This window comes from Petaurus breviceps, unplaced genomic scaffold (assembly GCF_028583685.1).
Source record: "Petaurus breviceps papuanus isolate PSGF00001 unplaced genomic scaffold, PetGlider_PUasm1.0 90062, whole genome shotgun sequence".
Lineage (NCBI taxonomy): Eukaryota > Metazoa > Chordata > Mammalia > Diprotodontia > Petauridae > Petaurus > Petaurus breviceps.
Window position 1 is genome coordinate 954,636 of NW_027187171.1, and position 10,013 is coordinate 964,648.

The 10,013-nt window shown below is 40.0% G+C and overlaps 1 protein-coding gene and 1 long non-coding RNA gene across 13 annotated transcripts in view; one reads left to right on the forward strand and one right to left on the reverse strand.

Annotated features, from left to right (window-relative positions):
• The window catches only part of PALM2AKAP2 (PALM2 and AKAP2 fusion), a 577,025-nt gene that overhangs the window by 561,694 nt on the left and 5,318 nt on the right, over positions 1-10,013 (forward strand). For 5 of the 12 annotated variants that reach the window (XM_069107431.1, XM_069107439.1, XM_069107437.1 and 2 more), the window contains one exon: positions 7,438-7,479. The exons of 5 other annotated variants lie outside the window; for them this stretch is intronic. In XM_069107431.1, coding sequence (XP_068963532.1) covers positions 7,438-7,479 — 42 coding nt within the window. Of the gene's footprint in view, positions 1-2,248; positions 2,272-7,437; positions 7,480-10,013 lie in introns of all 12 variants that reach the window. 2 more of the 12 variants (XM_069107433.1, XM_069107435.1) reach the window with 2 other exon arrangements.
• The window catches only part of LOC138176652 (uncharacterized), a 57,020-nt gene that overhangs the window by 13,271 nt on the left and 33,736 nt on the right, over positions 1-10,013 (reverse strand). The gene's annotated exons all lie outside the window — the stretch shown is intronic.

A 10,013-nucleotide genomic window follows, 5' to 3' on the forward strand; every position in this document is an offset into this window, starting at 1 on the left:
AGTTTTTCCTTTCCTTTTACTTACTCTAAGGGCTTTGACCTCACAGGGAAGGATATGGCCAAGGTTGTCTGCAACCCTGCCCCCTCCCCTCCCACTTTCAGACAATTTGAAAGGCTCCTTAACTAGTTTGAAAATATGTGATTCTGTGGGGAGTTCTGTCCTTTTTGTTTTATGACTGCGGAGTGCTAAGGTCTGAAGAATGGACACTCACTGGAATTCTGCTTCAGTTCTAGGCCTTTGACAGAATGTGTGCCAGCCGCACCCTTGAGCTCAGGTCTGGCTATTGGTGCATTCAGAGGCAGAGAGAGAGGAACGTTGGGGGAGAGTTGGGATATCCACCAGGGCCATTAAGGACAGCCTGCCCACCCCAGTTCTGATGATGGGCACTCCTTGGCTTTCTCAGTAAACCTTCAGCTTTTCAAATAGAGTGAGGATAGGAGTCCCTCGTGGGACTGTCCATTTCTTTGCTGACAATACTTGGAAGAGTGAACATAGTTAGTAATTTCAAATCTTTCTGCTTATTGCAGTGGGAAAGGATGATTGAAAATGACAAACTTTTAACATACACTTTTCTACAGAAATCTAAATCACCACCTTGGAACTTCTGCATTGACAATGTCTCCAGGTCATGTACTCAACCCCCTTGTGTTCCTGGGAGTTGGGTTGTGAGTTCTAAACCCACACAATTAATATATTTAGTACTGTTTTCCAGATTAGCCTTCTGAGAATGATCAGACTTCTTAAAGCATTGGTCCCCAAAATAAGGCCCATCCTCTCTGTCCCCCATAGTCTCTCTTTGGGTTGGCCTCCAACACACCACACCAATCCATATCCCCAAAACCTCCCCTCTCCACTCTAATTTCCCAACATATCCCTTTCTAAGCTTAATATTGGCCCTTTGGGGGCAGTTTTAATCTAACTATTACCAGGGCACCGGCAGCAGTCATACATATCACTGGGGAAAATCCCCCTACATGTACTCTCCCAGCATACCCTCCTCCTGTCCCCCAGAATTACTTGGTGGCTGTGGCAATTGGCCTCCAGAAAGTTCTCTCACCTTTTTGTTTTGGATGCGGCAGCATGAATCACACAGGATAAACAGGTGTGGTTACATTGTGACCTGCATCTCATCTCACAATACTACCTTTCCCCAAAAACACATTCCACCTCTGCATTTCCCCATTTCTTTTTAGGGCGCTGGCAATCCTTCCAGTCGCTCAGATTTGCAACATTGGCTTATCTTTGCCTCCTCACTCTGTCCCCCCTCCAGACCTAATCAGTTGCCAAATCTCGTCATTTTTCACTCCTCAACATCTTTCACTTCTGTTCCCTTCTCTCTCAGATAGGCAGCCTCCTATCTCAGACATTCATATCCTCTCCCCTGGGGAGTTTCAAGGTTCTGCCCTCTCCTCACCAGCCCCACTGTCAAAATGGTTTTCTTAAAACATGGTGCCTTATTGAGTCTAGGATAAATATTTTTTAATCTTTATCTCATCCTTTTAATATCTATTTTCGTGGAAGTTTTATCAGGTCCAGGATTATTTGTATAATAGCACAATTTACAAACAAGTACAAAAATGTGTTGGGGGATATATCAAAAACTTCAGAGACCTCAGCCATAGAGGATTTCTGAAGCATCAGGCTTCCATACTGGATGGGGCCTACTCCTGGCAATGCCCTCTTCACCTACGGTATTCTTCTTCCAGTCAGAACATAAAAGGAAGTTTTTATATGGGTGTTTAGCCAGATACTGAGAGGTGTGAGCTATTGAAATTGATTTTTTTAGTTGTCAGCAAGAGGCCCAGAAGTTTTCCTGTGTGGCTCTATTGAAAGGTGCCTTGGGCCACACTTTATAAAATTAGAACTTTTCTATATGGAGCATATCATGAAAGAATGAATGACTATATGCTTCATGAGCAATTTGTGCATTGTACCAAAGGGGGAAGAAGGTAGGTCTGGAGCTTAACTTGCAGAGAGGAGTGGGGTGGAACTATGTGACAACCCAAAAGTTCAAACTCAAATTTAAATACACCTCAGGTGTCTTCCACTTGGTTAAATTTGGATATAGGCGACCCATTTAGAGCACTTAGCCAGAGATCATCAACCGGCCTTAGCCCTTATCATCCTTGCAGGCTTTCTAGAATTCTCTTAAGGATCCTATTCAGTCAGACCCTCCTGGAGGCTGTAACAATTTTGAAATGAATTTCTCTCAGCTTCCTATTTATTTTCTTCTTTTAATCTTGCACAGTACCTAAGCAGCTCTGTGGAAAGGTAAGCCTGGCGACATACCCCACGCTCTTCCCTGTGGTATGGATGTGCTTGGACAAATGTAATCTGCTTTGGCACACACTCCCAACTAGTATGGTCTCTCCTTGCTGTTCTGGTCTATGTTGTGGATCTGCATCATTAGCAAGTGTTTCTGTTTTAAGTTTTGCCCTTTTTTGGAGATGAGGTTTTCTCCCTTTTGAAGTCATGCACTGCTAAGTCTCACCTGAGAGCAGTGGTTAGGCATTGGGACCACCACCATAAACAATTAAGTACTTGACATTCCTGCAGCCCTTTCACATTCTCACTATGGTTTAGTTCATTTGTTATTGTCTAGCTGCCACAGAATTAGCACCCAGGTGTGTTGGCTTGTCACCTTGGCTTAATGAGTTAATTTGGAATTTGTTTCATTTCATTGGTCCTATTATTTTTCACAGTTCTTATTTAAGTAAATACTAGAGCAGAAGCTTCCCCAGGGCAGCTGATGCCCTCCTCCTCTGCCTCCCACCTCTATCCAACCCTTCTTCTCTTCCCTTCTGTAAGCACATCTATTGGAAGAGGAAAGAAAAACAAGAAAGAAATCTTTCTTGGATCAGAGGTTAAATGTGTTTACAATGTCAAAAGTAGTATTGACTAAGCATGGAAGCTCATTTTGCACCATGAGAAACTCCAAAATCCCAAAAGAAAATGCATCTGAATCACTGCATCTCTCGTTAAGGACCAAATCCCTAAGGCATCCAGCATCATCTCACCTAAGCCAATGTATCAGTCAGGCATAAGCATATGATCAGGCTTATATCATCTTGTTACTCATAGAATTGTGGGCATTTCTGTTGTCCTCAAACACTTATTCAGCCACACTCTATTCCTATCACACGAAGAGCCTCCCTTTGAAAAGATTCATTGGATCAGAAAGTTTATTATGATGAACATGTGTTTGTTTTCTGTTGTGGACCTGTGGCTCTACCCTTTAAGAAAGAAAAAGGCAGAAAGAAAATGTGTTGTGATAGGTAGAATAGCAGTGTTATTAACCGCTTGGTGACCGCATTGTGCACCTTCTGTTGCCTTTAAGGCTGTGACTGTGGCTGTCCTGTATTGATTCTGTGCACATGACCTATTTCAAAGGCTAAAGATGTGGCTTCATAGTTCCTGCGCCTGCTCTGGGACCATTGCAGCTAATGCTAGAGCCGTCAATGCCCTGCTCCTTCTCTCCCTCCAGATATTCCTTTAAGTAACTCAGATAATGATTGAGCACACATTTATCCACATCCAGTGATCTGAAGAGCTCCCTTCCCCAGTGAACTTGCTGAAGAAATTGTAAACCCTGACAAACAGACCCATCAAACTTACCTTTGCAAGTAACCCCTTACCAGTTTGTTCATAAGAAGTCACAGTTGGCTGTTGAATTGTATTCAAAGGAATGTTTTTCTGTGTACTTTGTGAGAGGAAGGCCCAATTTTCAACTGGTGGGTTGGTCAGTCTTGTTGGATACGTGTGTAAATTAGATGCATGTTCTTGGTGAAAATGGGGAAGTTGTGGTTTCTTTTCCGCTAAGCAAATTCAACAGCTTACTGTCTAACAAAATATTTTTTGTAATAGAATAACCCAAGCCCAACTAAATTGAGGTTTCAGTCCGTTCCAGTTTCAGCAGTTTTAGTGGTAACTGTGAAATAATGGTCATCATCCCAGGGCCCTAGGGATTTCCTTAGCCTTTCTTCTGCAGTCTTCAAATGCCAAAGACTCAAGGCCATGATAGGCCTGCTCCATAAAGAAATTAGGGAGTATATTAACTTTTCCTAAGCCTGGATGATTATGTTGTCAGGCTGCCCTAATGTTCAAAGCAGACCACAACCAAACTGAGAGGTTTGGGTTGTTTTGGCCACTGGAGGCCGCTGTCCTAAAAGCAGCTACCAACAATTTCAGTATGCCAGTTACCATTTGGTGAAAAAAGGCCAAGAAGAATAGAAAGGATAAAGTGCTTCTCATTGGAAAAAGGATCCAGAGTGCCTATCGATTGGGGAATGGTTAAACAATTTATGGTAAATGAAATGTGAGTGCCGTAAGAAATGATGAAAGGGAAAGTCTCAGAGAAACATGGGAGGATTTGTATGAACTCATAGAGAGTAAAGCAGAATAATTTATGCAATAACAACATCATAAAGGCACACAACTTTGAATGGCTTAAGAACTCTGATCAATACAATGACCAACCATAATTTTAGAGGAGTCATGATGAAACATTACTACTCACCTTCTGACAGACTTTTTTTTTTTTTAACATGGCAGATGTGAGAATTTTGGTTGACTGTATACATTTGTAACAGGGTTTGTTCTTTGTTTTCTTTCTCACAGGGTGGGGGCAGAGGATTGAAAAAAATTGTTTAAAGAAAATCTCAGGCTAAAACTCATCAGCAACCTAAAAACCCCTAAATCTGCCCTTTAGGGGCCACAAGGATTTTCTTCCTTCTTGAACCTATTTTTTTTCTTTATACCTATATACTTGGATAGCAATTTAAAATACTTTACACTCTGTCATATACACATATACATTCAGTTACAGTCATACTACTGTCATTGATTTCATCTCAACCCCAAGCTCCAAGTTTGTTTTCATTCTCATTCCTGGGTATTCTCTAAAGAGACTATGAGAGCTTCAGAATGTACCATTTAGATATATTGAATCTGATCTGACATTTAGCACAGTACTTGGCATATAGTAAGTCCTTGATAAAGGTTTATCAGGTTGATCAGGTTATATGGTTGATCAGGATCTCTCATTAATCTCAAAGTGGTGTTAATGTGTATACATAAGGGAGTTGGAGGTCACAGCTTAACACATAACATGTACTTTCCCACAAAGCTACGATAAGCCCAGGGATCTTTAGACCTCAGCCTTCCTCACAATGAATCTCTTCCTTGGACTCATTCAGCTCACCTCTCAGGTTCCCGAGTCCCCAACACTCCTTTATGAATGCTGGACTGACCTGTCATTCATACTTCGGTTCTCTTTTCCCTCTTGTTCACATCACTCTGCAGATTGACTCAGTCCCGAGGACTCTCGATTTTTTCTGAGTACCCCTTACCAATTGATTACCAATCTCAAAGGGATACCTTAACCTTCCTAAATATGCCCTTAAAATTGTAAGCACCTATATCCTAGCATAGCTTTTCTCTTTTTCAGGTATGTCTCCAGGACCTATCACTCTGGAGTATAAGGGCATTTTTCTCCATGTCCTATATTATTTTCCTTTCTGCCCCAGCCATTGGTATTGTAATAACTCTCAGAGAAGGACTGAATTGCTTTAGCCTTTCTTATGTGGAAGCTATGGATTGTCCTGATCCTGGAATGTTAATAAGTCATAGTGACTAAAGATATAAATTCTTTTTATTTTTAAATTTTTTTTCAAGTAATTTCTCCCACATGTTTTCTGTTAGCTTGGAACATGGAAAGGAGATTGGTGGGGAGGTAAATTTTTTTTTCTGGTGGTGTTTCTTCCATTCAGGCATGTCATAGGATCCAGCCTTCTGGTAGACCATTTATAGAGACTCTTGAGTTTGTTGAATAGTTTAATTTTTTTTCCTTAAAATTGCCTTCTCTTAATCTAGCATTTATGTAACAATAGAAAAACATTGCCATACACTTTAAAAAAAATTGTTTTAAATTTATTTTACAAGAATATATTAGGGGCAGCTAGGTGATACGGTAGGTAGAGAACCAGCCCAGCAGTCAGAAGGACCTGAGTTCAAATTCAGCCTCAGACACTTGACATTTCCTAGCTGCGTGACCCTAGGTAAGTAGTTTAACCCCAATTGCCTCACGAAACAACAACAAAAAAGGATATATTGTCCCTCCCTTCCACTGCTCCACAAACACATTTCTGCAGTGGCCTTGTACAAAAATGTATGTCTTATTCTACACTTTTAAGTCTAAAACCTCTCCAGCAGGTGTGTTCATCATCAGTCTTCTGGAATTGTGCCTCAATCAGAGTTCACGAGTCTTTTAGAGTTGGCTTTTCTGTATAATGTTGTCATTTTATAAATTGTTTTCCCAGTTTGGCTCACTTCAATCTGCTTCATAGAGGCCTTGCTAGTTACCTCTAAAATTTCTATTTTGTTATTTCTCATGGCACAAACTAATATTCCATATACCTCAGTTTGGTTAGCCATTCCCCAAAAGGTAGGTACCTCCTTATTTTCCAGTTTGGGGCTACTATGAAAAGAGCATCTGTAGATATTTTTTGTATACATAGGTTTGTTTCCTCTTGATCTCTGGTTGTATAGCCTTTAATAGTGAATAAAGGTTACAACATCAATATGAAATGTGTTAGCAACAATATTGTTTTCTCCTAAGCCTTCTCTTGGCATTGATACCTTCCTTGCAGAATTGGCCTAGCTTAATAAATTCCCCATTTGTTAGTGTCCCTTTGACAAATGATCCTTACAGGAAGAGTGCAGCAGTAACACAAGCCATCTGTGACAAATGAAGTACAAGTCCTAACAACTCTGGTAACATTGAAACTCTCTGTGCTGCTTTTTCATATTTAGTGTTCCACATCATCTGGTCAGTGTTCCAACAGCTATCTTCTCATCTAACAGTTTGGGAGGAAGACACTGTTTCTGTACCTAGTTAAGTCATGATTACATAATCTCAAATGGTAACTTCTTTGGAAATGGCCATTTTCAACCCCACTGCAACTTGCATTGGAATCAGAAATACAAGTTGTAGCATTGTGTTTGGGGTAGAAGGATTCAAGGAGAAATAAAGGCTTTTGGCTGGAGGGACTAGGAAATCCCCTGGGATTCATCTAACCCAAGTCTTTTCTATTAAGAGCAAACAAAGGTGTCAGTAATGGACTGGTAACATACAGTAAAACCTTGTTAATTCAAAAAGCAAAGGGCTGGAAAACATTTTGAGTTAACCAGGTATGGCTTAGCTGATATTTTTATTAAAGGAAAAAAAATAGGACATCTTATTGTCTCAAAGCACGCAAAACTTTAAATAAATATCAGAATAATCAAGCCTTTACTGTATTTGGAATTGCCTTCTAAAGCCACTTCTGAATAAGCATTGGTCCATCACCTAGACGTAGACTTATTCTCAGCTATGGATAGTTTTTAAATATTGGCATGCCTGTTCAGTGTACTAATGCTGGTCTTTTCCCTCTCTACCAGTACACCTGTAAATTACTGTCTAACAGCAAGGTTACTTCCGAGGTACTTTTCTACTTGCCTTTCTTGGTCTCTCCTTGCATGGTGTTTTATAAATGCATGCTGTTTTGGCTTGATGCTTCATGTTGGTTGTGCTTCTCAATGAAAAACTTTTATAGTTTGAAAGAGCCATAATTTATAAATTGGTATGGGTACGCCTTCGATGAAGATTGAGATTCTTTTATACCTTAACCATTTCATGAATTGCCCTGGGGCAGTAGGGGATAGTGGGGAGCTGCGAAGAAAGCAGACCTCATTTCTTGGTGGCCAGACTTTTTTGGTCTCTCCAAACTTACCTAGACTGGCGTTTGATAAAAGATATACATTCCGTTATTAGGTCCCAACTTCAAAGGTCCCTAACCTATACCCATGGGCATTTAGTAAACTTGCCCATACTCCTTACTCAGTATGAAAGAAAATGCGTTCTGCATATGTACAGAAGAAATAAAATAGATTAATCTCTTTTAATAGGATGATATAATTATTTACATAATGTTCCCTTATAACCTTGACTAGCTTCTCTCTTCTCTTACACGTTATGGATGCATGGACCCCAGGTCAGGAATCCTTGCCCTACACAATAAGATCTACCAGAATTTGCATGCCTATGATAGATCTTTTTTTTTCTGTTATGGATCCCTTCCTAGCATATTTTTAAATGAATAAAACAAAATACAGTCTTACAAAAGAAATCAATTTTGTTGAAACAGTTACCTCCCCCCCCCCCCCATCCAAACTAGCTCATATGTATCCAAGTTAAGAATTCCTGTCATTGAGAGTCCAGGATCATCCAAGTGAAGCATAAGGGTGGGACTGTAGTGGAGATCTTAATAAATTCCAAGGGAGAAACAGTATCTCCCACCTTTTTTTCCCTGTTTGCCCTTTTCTGATTTCTGGTAATATCTGAAAGGGGGGAGAGAATTGCTGTGTGGTGTTCAACAAGATGGTGCTGCGTTGTGTAGTTTGGTGGGCGTGAAGAAGTATGGTAACTATTCTGCATTATTACTTTGACTGGTGGACATTGAGTTCGTTTACTCCTTAATAAACATTTCATTTAAAAAGTTACTACTTTCTTTTTTCCTTCTTTATAAGGTGAGTTTTAAGTACATCATAGCACAGAGGTAAACAGTGGCTCTCAAGTTAGAGGACCTAGCTTCAAAACCATCTATTTAATACCAGTTTGACCCTGGGCAAGGTATCTGACCTCCCTGGGATTCATTTTCATCATCTGTAAAATGAGTGAATTGGACCAGATGACCATATAGAAATCTCATCCTAAAATGCTTTATTTTAGAAACACAAAACAAAAACTTGACAACTTGATACTTGCCAAAACTCAGCACTACATAGTAATTCAAAATGTATGAATAATAATATTTCTATCTTAATGTGTATGAAAAATTGAAATTTTTCATTGGCTGCCTAAAAATAGTATCTTCTCTTTCCTCTAGATCAGGAGCTCTTGACCCTTTTTTTTGTGTGTATGTGCCATGGACCCCTTCTTAGAATCATGTTTTTAAATACATAAAATAAAACATGTAGGATTACCAAGGAAACCAAACATTAGTAAAAATAAAGATTATTTCTTTCCTTGTCCAAGTTCAGACTCCCTGAAATCTGTCCACAAGCATGGACCCCAGCTTGCCTAAAAGGGAGAAAAGGCTCTGGGCTCCTTTCACACATACTTTCATTTAATCCTAAAAAAGAAAGCAGCATGAAATAGTAGAAACAGCTCCAGACCACAAGTCAAAACAGCTTGGTCCAAAAGCCATCACATATTAGTTTTGTGATCCTGGGCCAGTCACTTACACTTTCTGAGCCTCAGGTTCTTCATCTGAGAGATGAATGACTCACCTAAGGTCACCCTATTGACCTTAGTCACTAAGTCAACTAAGACAGCAAGGCCCTATGTCCCCTGAGGCCAATGGCCTTTCTACAACTCTGTCCTCCTTTCATGGAACAGGTGTGGCATGTTGATTGCCACTGAGGTAGCCAGAAAGCTAAACCCACTTGCTTCTCCACCCTTTTTTTAAATGGCCATCTAGAGTTCTGCTAAGAAAATCCTACATTATATACAAGGGAAAGCTATAATTGACCCCTACATCCATTTTGGAAAGTGTAGTCTATGCCAGTACACATTGCCATAGAACAACTTAAAATGGCTGTCTTGTCTTCATTTAGCTTCACTCTGAAATTTAATCTGATTTTACATCTCATACATTAATATCTGTCCTGTACCTCTGCCTGAAAAAATGTGTTCTTTCCTACTTTCATAATCAGAAAACAGATAAACCCAGAAGTCTCTCCTCACTGATGCTTCCCTTAGTAGCTCATTCTGACCTACTAGAGAGATGCTCAGTCAGGGCAGCCACCTGACTAGTGGCCCCAGTATCTCTCGTCTATAAAAGGGGGGTAAACAATAGCACCTACCTCACAGGGGTGTTGTGAGGATCAAAAGAGATACTACATAGAAAATGCCTAAGAAACTTTAAAGAGCTGTATAAACACCAGCTGTTATTATTTCAGGTGTGAAAATGGCT